This window comes from Filobasidium floriforme (genome assembly GCF_021052385.1).
Source record: "Filobasidium floriforme strain CBS 6241 chromosome Unknown HD553scaffold_14, whole genome shotgun sequence".
Taxonomy (NCBI): Eukaryota; Fungi; Basidiomycota; class Tremellomycetes; order Filobasidiales; family Filobasidiaceae; genus Filobasidium; species Filobasidium floriforme.
In genome coordinates, this window is record NW_025763635.1 from 117,050 (window position 1) to 131,518 (window position 14,469).

The 14,469-nt window shown below is 52.4% G+C and overlaps 4 protein-coding genes across 4 annotated transcripts; 2 read left to right on the forward strand and 2 right to left on the reverse strand.

Moving 5' to 3' along the window:
* Positions 1 to 719: 719 nt before the first annotated feature.
* On the forward strand, positions 720 to 3,646 carry HD553DRAFT_52714 (pelota). The gene is made up of 12 exons (XM_046184291.1): positions 720 to 870; positions 957 to 1,022; positions 1,109 to 1,137; positions 1,226 to 1,304; positions 1,402 to 1,579; positions 1,772 to 1,894; positions 2,021 to 2,127; positions 2,228 to 2,335; positions 2,408 to 2,598; positions 2,673 to 2,789; positions 2,855 to 2,961; positions 3,038 to 3,646. The coding sequence occupies exons 1-12, from the start codon at positions 832 to 834 to the stop codon at positions 3,175 to 3,177; spliced, it is 1,284 nt and encodes a 427-aa protein (XP_046035617.1). The 5' UTR covers positions 720 to 831; the 3' UTR covers positions 3,178 to 3,646.
* A 453-nt stretch (positions 3,647 to 4,099) lies between these two features.
* Positions 4,100 to 4,974, forward strand: HD553DRAFT_350712 (uncharacterized protein). The gene is made up of 2 exons (XM_046183556.1): positions 4,100 to 4,760; positions 4,827 to 4,974. Exon 1 carries the CDS (start codon positions 4,171 to 4,173, stop codon positions 4,741 to 4,743), a length of 573 nt encoding a protein of 190 aa, XP_046035618.1. The 5' UTR covers positions 4,100 to 4,170; the 3' UTR covers positions 4,744 to 4,760; positions 4,827 to 4,974.
* Positions 4,975 to 5,273: 299 nt separating this feature from the next.
* HD553DRAFT_313128 (ferric reductase like transmembrane component-domain-containing protein) lies at positions 5,274 to 8,602 on the reverse strand. Its single transcript, XM_046180192.1, has 11 exons — positions 8,446 to 8,602; positions 7,829 to 8,385; positions 7,734 to 7,767; positions 7,677 to 7,682; positions 7,282 to 7,604; positions 7,182 to 7,215; positions 6,960 to 7,113; positions 6,823 to 6,895; positions 6,641 to 6,762; positions 6,106 to 6,577; positions 5,274 to 6,035 (listed from the first exon to the last, which is right to left on the reverse strand). Exons 2-11 carry the CDS (start codon positions 8,264 to 8,266, stop codon positions 5,448 to 5,450), a joined length of 2,244 nt encoding a protein of 747 aa, XP_046035619.1. The 5' UTR covers positions 8,267 to 8,385; positions 8,446 to 8,602; the 3' UTR covers positions 5,274 to 5,447.
* Positions 8,603 to 9,630: 1,028 nt separating this feature from the next.
* On the reverse strand, positions 9,631 to 11,996 carry HD553DRAFT_350714 (uncharacterized protein). Its single transcript, XM_046183557.1, has 3 exons — positions 11,157 to 11,996; positions 10,536 to 11,081; positions 9,631 to 10,475 (listed from the first exon to the last, which is right to left on the reverse strand). The coding sequence occupies exons 1-3, from the start codon at positions 11,832 to 11,834 to the stop codon at positions 9,897 to 9,899; spliced, it is 1,803 nt and encodes a 600-aa protein (XP_046035620.1). The 5' UTR covers positions 11,835 to 11,996; the 3' UTR covers positions 9,631 to 9,896.
* Between the last annotated feature and the right edge of the window lie 2,473 nt (positions 11,997 to 14,469).

The window sequence follows — 14,469 nt, forward strand, 5'->3', positions numbered from 1 at the left end:
TAGAGGAACGTAGTGACGATAAGATGCAGATAGGCTATCAAGATAGACTTCAAAGTCGATAGTACAGGGTACATAGGCTACATAGGCTTACAGGCCTGACAGGGTAGGGACCGTACAAGGGTAGATTATTTTTGTTTTTGATGTTCTCAGTATCAAAAGCTACTTAGTTTTCCCCAGTTTTTACCTCCAATGGCTTATTATTCTCCATGCTTCGCGTCGAGGAAGCGTTATTCTTCACGAAAACGCGTTGCTACAAAGGGCGCTCTATACATGCGCATACTGGATGAAGTTCGAGATTGGGCTACCACCATCACTTCCTCTGCCCCAAGCGGACCTCTTCTGAGTCTCGCGGCAACCGCATACTCCCGGAGCAGCGCAGAAGAGCTATGGTCAAAAGCTCCGACGATACTACTGTCCAGTACAGGGAGGCAGGTTCACAGGATTGATATAGGAGAATGTGGAGAAGAATACGTCAGGACGCTGGTTTCGGTGGCGATCGATATCGTCGCGGCTCTCAATGACGGAAGATGCTCCCCGAGTAGAAGATGGGTCATATATAGTGGCCGAGTATGCTTTGAGGTTATCAGCAGTAGCTCAGTAGAGTAGGGTAGAGTAGAGTGACTGTCGATCCAGAGGATCGAGCTTCGATCTTTGGACCTGGAGCGTGACGTCAGTCGGGGTCGGTCAGGCAGCAAAAGGGAAAAAGTCATACTCGACTCCCTGACATTGACCTCGTTATCGCTTCAAACCAACCGACTCCTCAATACCCCATAGAGTCCACTGTACAGGATATAACCAGAGCAACTGTCAAGACCGGAATCCCCAGTCGATATGAAGCTCGTCAAGAAACACGTCGAACGAGACCTCTCGGTGAGCTCAGCCTGGAACACATACCCACCTGAACGATTCTCGACGAGGCGAGAGTAACAAGAGTCGGCTTGTGATCTTGTTCTCAGGGCTATGTCACCCTGTGTCCCGAGGATGATGAGGATATGTGGCATGTCTACAACCTGATCACCGAAGTAAGCCGGCACATCGCATCATCGTAGCGTCTTCCGCTCTTGCCAGCCGATCGGCTAAAACTCTATGTCGAATCGACCTTTCGCAGGGCGACGAGGTCAGGGCTCCTGCTGTAAGGTGAATATCTGCCACAGCTCCTCCATTTCCATCTTCATCGGACGAGCTGCAATACGGGAGCTGATCTCTGCCCTCACCTTGCTTATAGACGAGTCCAGACGACCTCGTCGACCGGGACGTCCGATTCCTTTCGAGTCCGATTAAACCTCCAGATCCAGGTCAAGAAGGCGAGTCCCTCCACGCACCTCGCCGAATCTCTCAACAATCTTGTCATATTATGCCCTCAACAGTTAATCAGCTTCCACCACGTTCTTCTGCATACAGACCTCGTTTAGCACCTCGGCAGCCCCCTCATCTTCATCTTCAGGCAATAATGCGACCGGCTCGAGCGCCACTTCACAAGACCCGAGGAATTCTACGGCGACGTTGCAGATCAATGGGACGGTCACGAATGAGAACGATTATGTCAAGTTGGGGGCTTATCATACGTTGGATCTGGAAGGTGAGTCGGGGTAGACTATGAAGGCTGTAACGTCAAGTTGGGGCGGGGAGGCAGATCGGATGATTCCCCATATCCATCTACATCCACACACCTCGTCTCTGTCTCTCTCTTCCTTCCCACCACGAACCATCTCGAGACGGAAAACCAAGACTGATCACCTTGCTCTTCTTCTCCTGCTTGTGTGTCCTGTAGCCAATAGGAACTTTTCCATTCACAAGCAAGAAGGCGGGTGGGACAGCGTCGCCCTCGAGGTCATCGAGGACGCTACGAAAGAAGGTCGGGGGGCCGATGTGGGCGCCGTCGTCTTGGGGGAAGGTGAGTTTCGGGGGTCTTGGCCGTGTAGAAAAGATGCGCTTTTCTTCCTCGCAAGGAAAGTTTGGCTTGGGCTGGAGAGGATCTTAGGGCTGATGGATGACCTGGGTGTCTTGTCTCGTTTGATAGGTTCGGCAGCGGTCTGTCTTTTATCCGATCACATGACGGTGATCAGACAACGGATCGATATGTCGATACCCAGAAAACGAGCCGGAGGGATCTCGGGGCACGACAAGGTGAGCCCTCCGAAACAAACCCTCAGTACAGATACGAAGACGACGAGGAGAGCTCATTACGCTTCTTTACGCTTGATGCGGACGACTCGATTTCGGACAGGCCATGGACAAATTTTTCGCTGCAGTTTATGCGGCTGTCCTCCGGCACTTGCCGTTCCAGACCCTCAGGGCTATCGTGATCGCTAGTCCAGGGTTCACTCGGGAAGGCGTGAGTCGAACCAAACTTTTTCCGAGCGAGGCGTATCCGGAGCTGACCCTTTTTCCAACCTCGACCTTTCAGATGTACGACTACATCTTCCAGCAAGCCACCCTGACGGGGAACAAGCCGCTCCTGCAATCGCGTACGAAATGGGTCAAGGTGCATAGCAATACGAGCCACGTACACGGTCTCGTCGATGCGCTACGAGGACCCGAGGTCAAGGGTCTGTTGGAGGGGACCAAGTTTGCGAAGGAAGGGGTGATGTTGGAAAAGTAGGCCCGGAAGACGTCCAGTTCTGTTACTGCGTGGGGTCTCATGGGTGCTGATTCCGCACGACTTCTTGCAGGTTCCACAAGATGTTGGGGTCGGACGAGTTGCGGGCTTGGTACGGACCGGATCATGTGGCTCTCGCTGTCGACAGGGGTGCAGTGGGGACACTCTTGATCTCGGACGAGCTGTTCAGGTGAGTTTCGATGCGCCTGCTTTCAATCGAGGACACTCTACTGACCCGCGAGCAACTCGTGGCAGGTCGACCGACTCGGCGAAGCGAAGACGATACGTCGAGATGGTGGAAGCGGTCCGAGCTCGTGGAGGCGAGTCGCTCATCTTTTCAAGCATGCACGAATCTGGTCAACGTAAGTGCCACCCCGTTCACACCAAAACATAGCAAGAAGGCTGACCGGGAACTAACGCGTTGTACGCTGCGCTCAGAACTCAACCTGCTCACCGGCGTGGCAGCGATCTTGACCTACCCCTTGGACGTCGAGGTGGTCGAGATGGAGGAACGGGAGGAAGAAGAACGGTTGAAGCTGGAAAAAGAGGCGGAAACGGCGGCGCAAGCGGCTCAGTGATCGATGTTTCGCTATGGGACATGTCGCATTGCATAATTCACGGTGTATACCGGCCGTCGACTTTGAAGCTACAAACGGGGATACATCCTATCAGCGAGCTAGCTGATCGCCTTGTTCGATCCTTTCGCTTCAAAGGTTAGGATCGTATGACATTCTCGGCGGCCCGGAAGATCAGATAGGCAAACATACAGACAGATCGGTGGAATCTATCGTCGATCTGCAGATGACTCAAGGTGCGATCCGGTCGAGATCCTGGCAGCTAGCCGGATCGCAAGTACCACAGCATCACGCAACCTATTGATTCGCTCGCGATAGAGACCTGTCCCGATTCATGATTGATTGCGTTCCTTCCGGTCAAAATCCTGTATCTTGCCATCTTCGTCGGTTCGACCATCGGAAGCCGGTGATAGGGCTTATCACAGGTCAATGCGCTGGGAGCACTAGCTTCAGAATAGACCCACAAATGTAGCAGTTCCTTTGAAGTCCCCGATCAGACTGGTACCGAAGCGCTACCTGCGATATCAGATGCCTTTGGGGTTTCGTCGTATCGCGCCCAGGGGATTAAGGTTTGAAGCGACGCGCTAGGATGTCGAAACGTCAAAGGCCGCCGCTTCGACTGCGCCCGAGAGGCGCTACGGATGGTCTGTAACGTATGCCCTGCCATCTAACCGAGCGGATCCGATGAACAACGTCGTCTGCTTAGCTGCTTATACGACTTCGGACCAACAGTTGTGGTGGAGCAGGTTCGAACCGGTCGGCCGTTCCAGTTCTAGCGCGCGCTTCGACGTCGTCGCCCGGCTAGGTCGAATACCCTTGACATTCCTTATCATCGTTACCTCTCGGTATGGAATGGCATATAATCAGAACAAGATAGGCCTGCTTTCAGTCGAATTAGTTAGGATAAATCTCAGCATCACTATCATCCACCTTCACCGATCCTCATTCCCTACAACCCGCCAACTAAAGCTTCTCCCGCGCTCCCCTTCAATCACTATGGTCGCCGCACTCAAATTCGTGCTTATCGCCACCCTTTCGGCTCTCGCCACCCAGGCCGCTCCCCTTGTTGAGAACCGTGATGTCTCGGTCGACCTTCCTCTGGCCGACACTGTGGGTGGACTTCTGGGTACCGTCGATGGAGTAGTCGACGGTGTCAACATCAACCTTCGAAAGAAGGACGTCGACGTCGACTTGCCCCTGGCTGGTACCGTCGACGGGCTGCTCGGAACCATCGATGGACTCGTCGATGGCATCAATGTCGATTTGCGAAAGAGGCAGACCGTCAATGTCAACCTTCCCCTTGCTCAGACTTTGGGCGAAGTGATAGATCTCCTCAACGGACTTTTGAAGGGTATCAATATCAACCTCCGAAAGAAGGACGTCAACGTCAATCTTCCTCTCGCTCAGATTCTGGGCGATGTAGTCGACACCCTTAACGGACTCTTGAAGGGCATCAATGTCGACCTCCGAAGGAAGGACGTCAACGTTAATCTTCCTCTCGCTGAGACCCTCGGGAGTGTCATCGACATCCTCAAAGGTGTGTTGGCCGGCATCAACGTCAACCTCTAGGTATCTACCCCTAGCTGGTGAGTCGCTTTGATCGGTCTGCCTAATAAGTTCAAAGCTCACCTTCGCTACACCCTCGTACTTAGGGGCCTATGAGGTAGTCGCTTGTCAAGATTGTGTCTTATCAAGCTTGTTGAATCGAAACCTGTTGCAAGATTTGAACCGTTGGAAATTGTACGAACGAAACGAAAACAAGAACTGTCTGTCGAATCTAAATTCATGTCTATGTTAAAACGTGTGCAAAATGCCGAGCGAGCCAGTCGCTTCTCAACATTGGGTACGTCGCTCCCAGTCGGGACAAATCACTTCCAGGTCTCGTCTCAGCGACGGCTTGAATCATACCCAGTATGCAATTTACGTAGGAAAGAAAGTGGGGACCAACCACATGAGGCGTCGCTCGCGCAATAACGTTTGGCGGATGTCATGTAGAGTCCCGGTGCTTGCAATTGCAACCAACATCACCTTCCCAAGCACGGTTCTGCGGCTTTTCGGATGCTTATTTGCGAGACGGACAGCGCATCAATCTGTAACTACCGAACGTGTCAGGGGATGTCCGTACGGATGATTTCGACGAGAGCGCAGGGACACAGAACGCTAGTTCAGCGCCCCTTTACAAGTCAAGTTGAATTTCAAGAATGAATGATAAAGTCTGTCCACTTCTCTCGGCACATGCATCCCTGATCATCCGTAACGACTTTTTGGATTCACTACCACGTAAATTGCTCCTCCCACAAGTCGACCTCACTCCCCCACAAGTCTTGTTTGCCGATGCCGTATCTAAAGACTACAGCTGCCCTCATGTCGTCCATCATCTCTCTAGGTCCGCATGTAGTCACGCCTAACCTGCCGCCATTGTGTAGAATCTGCCCGAGCGTCTCGTCAAGAACGCTTTGCATCTGCGGTCGGCGTCCATGATAGAACGTGATTTCACCCCATGTCTTCGAGGGTTCCGGATCCCTCTTAGCATCCCCCGATCCGGTGCCCTCTTGCTTCTTTTCGGTGAAGAATTGCTCGTTCTCATCCGGCGGTCTGTGGTCGATGAAGGGTAGCTCAGGTGCACTACCGCTGTCGACGCCTCCTTCTGTGATGTATACTTGAATGTCGAGAGACAACACAGAGTGTTCCGGTAGGAAGAATGCTGGATATTGGGCCAAGACCTGATCGGCGAAGGCGCGAGTTCTCACGATCCAGATCAAGCGAATCGAGCGGACGTTACAACCGGTGTTTTTGCTACTGAGAGCGTGAAGTCTTTGCAGATAAGGTAGGGTCGTCGTGATGCCGCTTCCTCCGGCGATCTGTCGGTAACAATGAGGGCTCAAATCCGATCTTCCGGAGTGTAACAGGATCACATGGTTCAGGACTTACCATCAATACGTTGTGATATCTTTCCAATGGCGCCGAATGTCCGTAAGGTCCTTCCAGCCAGACCTTGGTCATGATCTCACCGCCAGCCTTGCGCACTCGGCGAGCCAATCGTCCTGTCGCTCCTCGATGGACCTTGGCCAGGAAGTGCAGTGAGGTCCGCCTGGTTTCAAGATCGGTACTGACTCCGGCGAGCGTAAACGGGTGGTTTTCCCATGGTGTCCAGCTGGTGGGCAGATACAAGAAATAGTACGTCCCAGGGGCCGGTTGATAGGACAACGAGGTCTGGACCGTGAGATGTAGGAGCTCGATCCCGTTTCCACCATCTCCCAATGTCAACTTGACATTCTGTCCGACCATGGCTTTCCAGCTAAACACGAGGATGCGTACGATCCGAATGACCCGCTCTGCCGACCATAATCCGACGCAGATCCAGAGATAGGCGTTGTATTCGCCTTCCATAATCTTGACGTGACTATAAAAGCGAGATCTACGGGTCAGTGAGCACTATGGCCGAGCACGGAACGCCTGGACTGACTAGAACATGGCGACCAAGGTCATGACGGCGAGCGAGATGTGAATGACGAGGAACGCCTCGTACGCGATCCCACGGAACTTTCGTAGCGACAATGGGATCATCAGGCTCATACAGATGGTAGCCTGTAACCGATCGATCACTCTAAGCCTATTACGTTCTCGACATCTTGTGAGATTACTCACGATGGCCCCGCAATACCAGTATTCTTCCTGCCAAGATGCTTTTAGATAGCCTCGTTCGATCCAGGTGTAAGCGCTGCCATCGTCGCGGGTAGTATTAGGCTCGGACTTTGTGGATGTTAGTATCGTTCACGACCCACCCCGAATGAATAATGGCTAAGACAGTGGCGACAAATGCGATGGCACGGTGAAACATTTGGACGTCGGAATAGGACCATCCGCAGATCCATAACAGCAGGTCGTTGCGGCTCGCGGTCAGCCAGAGGATTGGGAGATTGTAGATTGCCATGATACCTGTGCAGTATCGAGCAAAACGTCCGCCTTCAGTGATCGGTTCGAAAAGTCAGCCGCCCTGAACATACCGGTTCGGTCCGCGACGTAGCGCCAGCGTTGAGTCTGTGTTTCATCGAGAACGTCCCGGTCAGCGCGTAAATCTCACAGACCATCGCGCTTTAGACCTACGGCGATTTCATGGCGCCAATATAAGTTGTCATCGAATAGGTCGTAGCATATGAGCACGAACACCAGATTGATGAGCATGTATGCGATGACTAGAAGCGCCGGAAGTCGTCTGGGAACCTGAAACCAGCCCATTTTGGATTGATTGCGGTAGTGAAGGAACAGCGGCAAGCTGATGTGTTTACGCCACAGTGTATGGATCCGTGTCGACAGGCCAGGGCTTTGCTCTACCATCTGTGGTAGCGTGCGAGCTCTAACGAATCCGGCTAGGCGGAAGACGAGTCCAGTAATCACGATCAAAGCGAGGAGCACGTACATCGCCCAACTGACGATCGCTAAATCAGCGCTGCGTCGTTGTCGAAAATCTCTTGGAAGTCTTTAGCCTCACCCAAAAGCTGCAAAAGTTAATGAAGCTCAGCTTAACCAAGTCATCATGATTATGTTTCGTCACTCACCGTGATGATAGCCCATCTCAGAGGTCCAGGCATCCTGAAGGACGGAACTCGAGCGGTCAGAAAAAAGATCGAAGTGGGAATATTGTGCTTCTTACCTCGGTATGGAACCCAGCTGCCCACGCCTCCTTGTCCACTAGAATGGTTTCGTTGTAGGTGAGCACGTCGGATGTGAGGGTGCTGACGGTCGCGATATTGGTAGGCACCGCCGCCAAAGCCGACTCGTAGGATATCAGATCGACTCCGCCCTCGTCTTTGCATAGATCGGACGAGTACTGCCAACCCGAGCGGATCCTCGACGCCGAGCAGTATGCGTTAGCACACGCAGCGACCGATGTCTCAAACAACTTCGAGGTACACTGCGCGGCATAGTAACCTGCCAACGGGTTGGTATCGCCGAACGTCACGAGACCGAGAGCATCTTTGCAAGCTTCCACGCAAGAATATGGGCTCTCCCCGAGTGCCGCAACGCTTCGCTTGGCCGTCACTGTGGAAACAAGTGTCAGGATGATTGGGAATATGAAACCGGCGACCATGTTGTGATATATCTTGAGGCAGTGTCCTCAGGCTGGTCGGGACAGACAGCAAGTCGTTCCTAATGAGCGGCATGTCCACAACTTGAACCTGTGTTCTTTGCGTCTTATATGAGCGGGGCCTGCACGGTGTCTGGTTCAAAGTTAGGAAACCTCCGAATTTTCAAGTGCGCCTCACGAACCAGATGTACGACGTCCGGGCTATGTGCACGAATTGCGTCCTGCCTTGAACCTAGTGCGCCCGTCGCCCGCTCGTACCTGATGTACGCGATGCTTCGGTGGATCGGTGGGCACTCCAACTAGACACGCTCACGGAGCGGAGTGTGGATGCCATACTCGGTCCCGACGATAGAGTGCGCAGCACGTTTCTCTTCTCGGGTAGTCGACAAGGGCGACCCGTGTAGCTATTTGCGTCGACCATGTTTCGGGGCAGTCTGATGTCAAGGTTTTACTTCCGCGAATCGCCCATTTTGAAACCTACTCCGCCGCCCGAATGTCCGTAGTTATTATCAGACTAGCTTCTTTCACCTATGAGATAGGCGATCTGGGATGTCAGTGTGGCTGCTGTCACCCCTGTCACCCGTGTTGCTGCTCTCACCCGTGTCGCTACTTTGCCTGTGTCTGCCGACGACACCTGCGGTGCCGTTGATATTTCAGGGCAAAAACAAAGTCCCGCTGACTGGATCGAACACTGGTCATAAAGTGCACTTTGTCTTTTCCGTCCTTTATTATTATTATCAGATAACAAGCAGACCTGCCTACCTGTTGTATTTGCCCCCGGAACCCCTCAATACCAGCATCATCGGGGCGGGCATCCTGTATGACCCGAACATTGCCCTTGGATCGTTAATCCCGTCTCGGTCGCCGATCCTGGTCAATTGCTCGTACTTGAGTGGCGTGATCTCTCTAGACGGTCTGTACGGCGGGTCCGATTGTATAGACCTGTCGGAAAGTCCAATCTGTGTATCGAGACAACATCCCGCTTAACACGGTGCAACAATCGAATGCAAAATCATGGTAGCAACTTGGACGGAGATTCCCACACGGGTATCGGCTGGATCCTGTAAAACCAAATATTTGACAAATCTTCTCCTAAACCGTTTCGTCTGACGGGAAATCTCAGATCAGCTGGACAGAACTCTCCAATTTGCTGCAGTACGGCAGTGATGGTGAAGAACGGAAATCCGGTCAAGAGCTGGCGGCAAAGTCATTCTGTAAGCACGCGGATCCGAATGTAATGAAAGATAGCGTCCCCTTGGCATGCATAGAATGATGACTTTGACCAGGTGGAGGCGGATCAGACAAAGAGATCTATTTGCACTACATGTTTGATCGATGAGGGAAAAGACAAGTCGTATGGAGACAAGCTGCGCATGTACTCATACAGTCCCCTAGGAGTCTGTCCAAACGAGATATACCGACGGCGCCGCAGGCGCCGTCGGTAGCGACGCAGGTCATGAGCAGCCTTGAGAATTGATCAAAGAAGATCACGTATCTCATAGCTGAAAGAAGCTAGTTGATATACAGGAAGTAACGTAAAAAAAGTCTGTCGTGGATGGTATGTCGTCATAAGAAAGGAGCAGAAAGATCGTGATAGGTTTGTTGTTGTCATAAGAAAGGACCAGAATGTTCGCTATTGCGATTCGCCTTTGACGACGGTCTTGGAGTCCGAGTCCAAAGACACGTTTTCCATGGTCTGTACCAAGTCGTCGGCAGCGTCACTGTTCTCCTGAGCAGCGGTCTGCTCGGGAACGGCAGTCTGCGCTTGGACAGCAATCTGCGTTTGGACAACAGTCTGCGTTTGGACAACAGTCTGCGTTTCGACAGCAGTCTGCGTTTCGACAGCAGTCTGCTTCTGAACAGCAGTCTGCTTTTGGACGACAGTCTGTGATCCAGCCGCGGTCTGCGTGTCGGAACCGGCGTTCTTTCGAGCGGCATCCTCCTTCTTGGCGTTGTTGGTGGTCGCGACCTGACTCATAGTGGCAGTGGGGGGTTTTTTCAGGTAGACGCGCTGAGCGATTTTGTCGATTGGCTCGGTCGAAAACTCCCCCCCGTCTATTTCATCTTGCTGAACCCGCTCGTAAAGAGCTTGCATCATTCCTCCTCTGAAGTCCTTGACGCGTTTGGCGCAGATGCTGTAGGCTTCTCTAGCCGTGCGGAGGAACGTGTGGGGATCGTTGGCCCAATCGCCTTCGGCAATGGTGTAGTGCCGCTGTTTCGCAAACGAGTCAGCTATGCAGCAGATCCAAATTCAAGCGTTCTCGAGACTCACCGTCGGTTGCAGCTCTCCATCTTTAAAATCGATGAGAACGGCGGCAACGTACTCGATCGCCCAGTACGTTCCGCAAATCCGCCAGACGAGACAGAAGGGACTATCCTGCAGGATCCTCTGCTTCCATGCGCCCCCAAGAGCCAAGGCTAGATCGACGTCCTGCCAGACCTTGAAGAGCCCGACGTTGACGTCTTGGTTGAGCCCGACCTCTTGAGATTCTTCCGAATCGTCCGCTTTGTATTCGAGGATCATCACATCGTGGATGCCGGTGGTCTGAGACAAGCTGGTGTGATTCAGGGGCAACACCTTGGCATATTTCTTGCTCCGTAAGATGTATTCGATCACTTGTCGACCCAACGGATGTTGGTCTCCATCGGGCGTGGGGAACAATGTGTCACCCTTTCGCCCCAACGTGGGATAGGCGATAGTACCGTCGGGCATTGGACAAGACAACCCAAATGCCCTTTTGAAAAGGATGTTCGGGACGAGGTTCCACTTGACGTTGTGATGACGGATCTCGACGAGCTCGTATTCGCCGATCGCTTCCTGTAGAATAAAATGGTGTTCTCGATCGGTCAGTCATTGCTGAGCACGGATACTCGACATGAATTGACTACATACCACCAAGATTGAATTCATGTATCCCTCCAGATAGCTCTCCTGGTACGACGGCACTTTCGTCAGCCTCTCGCGGAGTATGACGAGCTCCCTAATGAGCTTGATTTCCAAGTCATCGTCTAAAGGTTCGGGATTCTGGAGACCCTTCAGTGCTTCCTCATGCATGGACAGGACTTGCTTGACCGAAACCACCTTGGCTCGGCGCAAGCGCTCGCGGAATATCTTCCAGGCTTGATTTCCTTTATTTCCCGCACTAAGCTTGGACGAAGCATAGATCGCACTATCACTGTCGTTCTCCATCCCGGTGGAAATGTGATTGAAAAGGTCGGAAGAGAGATAGGAATCGTTGTCGTTGGGCTCAAAGTCGCCGCCAAAGTCGTCGTCAAACTCGTCGTCGGAGTCGTAATCACTGTCCACTTGAGATGCTGATTCCTCCGGATAGATCTCGGGGGGGTCTCCGAGTTGCGATGCTGAATCGGATTTGGGGTAATTGAGCGAGTCTAAGGAAGGCGATGTTGGAGGTTGGTAGCCGGAGAAGGGCGATACAGGACGTGATTCAGATGCTAAGTCGACTGCCTTTGAGCTATTGTCCAAGTTCTGATCGCGGTCTTGGAGAGGAGGCTTCTCTCCCGGGGGATACCTGGGAAGATTACCGTTGTCGAGTCGATGGGAAGGCTTCATGCGTAGTTTCGAAGGGAGTAGTAATCAAACGAGTAGGTAGCAAAGTAGGCAAGTGCCAACAGGCAACAGGCAACAGGTTGATCGATTGATCAAAGAGTCGAGGATGATTCAACCTCGACTCGAAGCTGAGACTCGCCGTCAACCGTGCATCCGAAGGCTCGGACATCGCCCGCGTCCGCCACGGACGGTGTAGTGGTGGCGCATTTACGAAAGGGACTTCGAAAGTCCTAGCGTCACATGACGTATGACGTATCTGTGATCTGTGATATCCTTTGTTACGCTTTCCGCTTCTCCAGGGGTAGGACCATGTTTCGCCTCGATTCCTCCCAGATGAAATACTACTGAAGAGTCGCTCAACGCTGGTGATGGCTTACTGACGATAATTAGGGCAATACCCATATTCTCTTCAGCAATCGAAAATCATTATGCCGGACGAGGACAGTCAAAGTGGAACCTCGCGAGACCTAGTCTCCACTGATGATGTCGGGTCGGATTTTTCCGCCAGAGCTCGATCCCATTCACTTCCCACCAAGTCCTCAGCCAGCATGTTGGATCCGAATATCGACGATGAAAACTTGCATCTGACCGCCTCGGACCTAGATGGATTAGGATCGAATCGCCAACCAGTGACTCTCCAGACTCAGCCGTCAAGATTCGGAGATGTTGCAGGCCCCGGGGAATTCTGCTCCAAGTGCAGCGAGCAGGCTGAAGCGGAATTCATAGAGTTCTGAGGAACCGGAATCGCTCAAGAAGTATCCAAACGGCAGGCCCAACAACCGGATGACTGGCAGTCGATCTTTCGAAGACACTTCGAGTTGCATGGTTCGACCTGTGAGCGTTGGCATCGGAAACGGGCGATGTACCCGGCTCCTGCCCAAGCACAAGCAGGACATGTGACACCGCAACGGATGGAGGGGGACAGGGCGCAATGAATCGGTACAAATTCCAATCATGGCAATATAGCTCAAGGACTTGTTGCATCTCTCGTACAGTAAACTCTTCTTAATTAGTCGATGAATTTGTGTGCATGCGAATGTTATCGGATAGAACAGCAAACGTGATAGGGCCCAAGACCGCCCGCAGCCTTGAATCAGTGAAACTACGTACTCCACAAGCTGGGCCCAGAAGGTGCCAGAAACCCAAATCCTTTGAGGGCATGGCGTCGGCTTTCTGTTATAGCGACGCGCGCGTACGCCGGACTCGAGTCGTACCAACTCCGGCGGAGTTGTTCAAGGAGCATATCGTATTGTACCACTTTGTATCAGCATTGTAGTATATAGTCTTTCATCTGTTATCACATCTATATACCCTAGTCCTACGTTCTACATTACTCCCGGATATGTCCTCGCAGGTATACATCGAGCCGGTCTTCCCTGGAGCCTTCTCGACGCCTAACACTTTCGGCATGATCGTCTTTGAAACTTGGTTCAAGGAGGTGTACGAGACGAAAAGGTGGGCGATCGAGCCTTCGGCCTGAAACCGACAACCCTGAACAGAAGATACTGACCATGTCATGACATGTTCGTTGAACCCGCAGAAGGAGAAGCAGGATATCAGCTGCTACCTATCTTGTGTAGAAAGTAGGTGCGCGCGCGCGCGAGTAATCAAGGATTACCGGGATTATTTCCTAGGATTACTGGGGACTGGGGTGATGCTTAGTCAGCATCACCCAAGCTGGGACCTCACCCCGGTGATGAAAATCTCGGACAACTAGATCATCAATATACACCACTTGACTGTTAGATCTCAAGCAATATCTTGAGAGTTCTAACAGGTCAGTACCTTTGTATTGACTGATAGCACATGCCATTGATAAAGCAATATCTTGAGTTCTAACAGGTTATGAGCCCAGCTGTTGACCCGTCTTCTCTACGTGTCAACTTCTAATCAGCCACGTCAACAGATCGACCTAGAACTTGAGATAGACAAGTCAGATAGACATCTTCTACTACACCGGATAACAGGAAGACTTTCCCTTCCCTAGACATTAGTAAACCGACCATCTCCATTACCTCGCTGTCCTTCACCATCATGTCCGATGACGAGATCACCACCAAAGGACCCAAGGTCATTGTCCTTGCCCGAGCCGGGGTCAACTATGTCGAATGGCTGGAGTCCATTCGGGACCTCTTGGCTATCAAACGCCTGCTCCCTTATGTGAAGTATGATGCCAAGGGTGAACCGGTCAAGCAGAGACCGGTTCTTCCGGAAAAGGGGGACATCACCGAGAAGATGATGGAGGCCGCTGAAGACTATGACCTCAAATGTGCCCAGGCTCTGGGTTACATCCGGCCTTCGCTTGGGGTCAACAAGCGATCGATCCAGGGGATTGATCACCCGGCCAAGGCCATGTACAAGATCAAGGAGATCCACTCCAAGACCACCTCGTTCGATGTCCAGATCCTGATCGACGAGTTCGCCAACCTCCGGCCCATTGGAGACGACTTTGAGGGGTACATGGCGAGGTTGGATACGGTGGTTGAGGGTCTGGAGGCCAACGGGCTGCAAAGGGAGGATGTGGAGATCATGGCCCAATGGTCTAAGTGTCTCCAATCCTACCTGGAGGGACACCCTTACTTCAAGGCTGGAGAGTTCCTTCAGTCGAACATCACCATGGGGGTCGATGTCAAGAAGG

What these genes read in the sequence shown, in the direction of transcription:
- HD553DRAFT_350714 (XM_046183557.1), bottom strand. Translation starts at nt 11,834, where the DNA reads ATGAAGCCTTCCCATCGACTCGACAACGGTAATCTTCCCAGGTATCCC. An exon ending in ACATGAATTCAATCTTGGTG is followed by an intron (nt 11,082 to 11,156) that starts GTATGTAGTCAA and finishes TTTATTCTACAG; the next exon opens with GAAGCGATCGGCGAATACGA. An exon ending in ATGGAGAGCTGCAACCGACG is followed by an intron (nt 10,476 to 10,535) that starts GTGAGTCTCGAG and finishes TTTGCGAAACAG; the next exon opens with CGGCACTACACCATTGCCGA.
- HD553DRAFT_350712 (XM_046183556.1), top strand. Translation starts at nt 4,171, where the DNA reads ATGGTCGCCGCACTCAAATTCGTGCTTATCGCCACCCTTTCGGCTCTC.
- HD553DRAFT_52714 (XM_046184291.1), top strand. Translation starts at nt 832, where the DNA reads ATGAAGCTCGTCAAGAAACACGTCGAACGAGACCTCTCG. An exon ending in TCCAGATCCAGGTCAAGAAG is followed by an intron (nt 1,305 to 1,401) that starts GCGAGTCCCTCC and finishes TTCTGCATACAG; the next exon opens with ACCTCGTTTAGCACCTCGGC. An exon ending in CAGGGTTCACTCGGGAAGGC is followed by an intron (nt 2,336 to 2,407) that starts GTGAGTCGAACC and finishes TCGACCTTTCAG; the next exon opens with ATGTACGACTACATCTTCCA.
- HD553DRAFT_313128 (XM_046180192.1), bottom strand. Translation starts at nt 8,266, where the DNA reads ATGGTCGCCGGTTTCATATTCCCAATCATCCTGACACTTGTTTCCACA. An exon ending in CTACGTCGCGGACCGAACCG is followed by an intron (nt 7,114 to 7,181) that starts GTATGTTCAGGG and finishes GATACTGCACAG; the next exon opens with GTATCATGGCAATCTACAAT. An exon ending in ACCTTGGTCGCCATGTTCTA is followed by an intron (nt 6,578 to 6,640) that starts GTCAGTCCAGGC and finishes TCGCTTTTATAG; the next exon opens with TCACGTCAAGATTATGGAAG.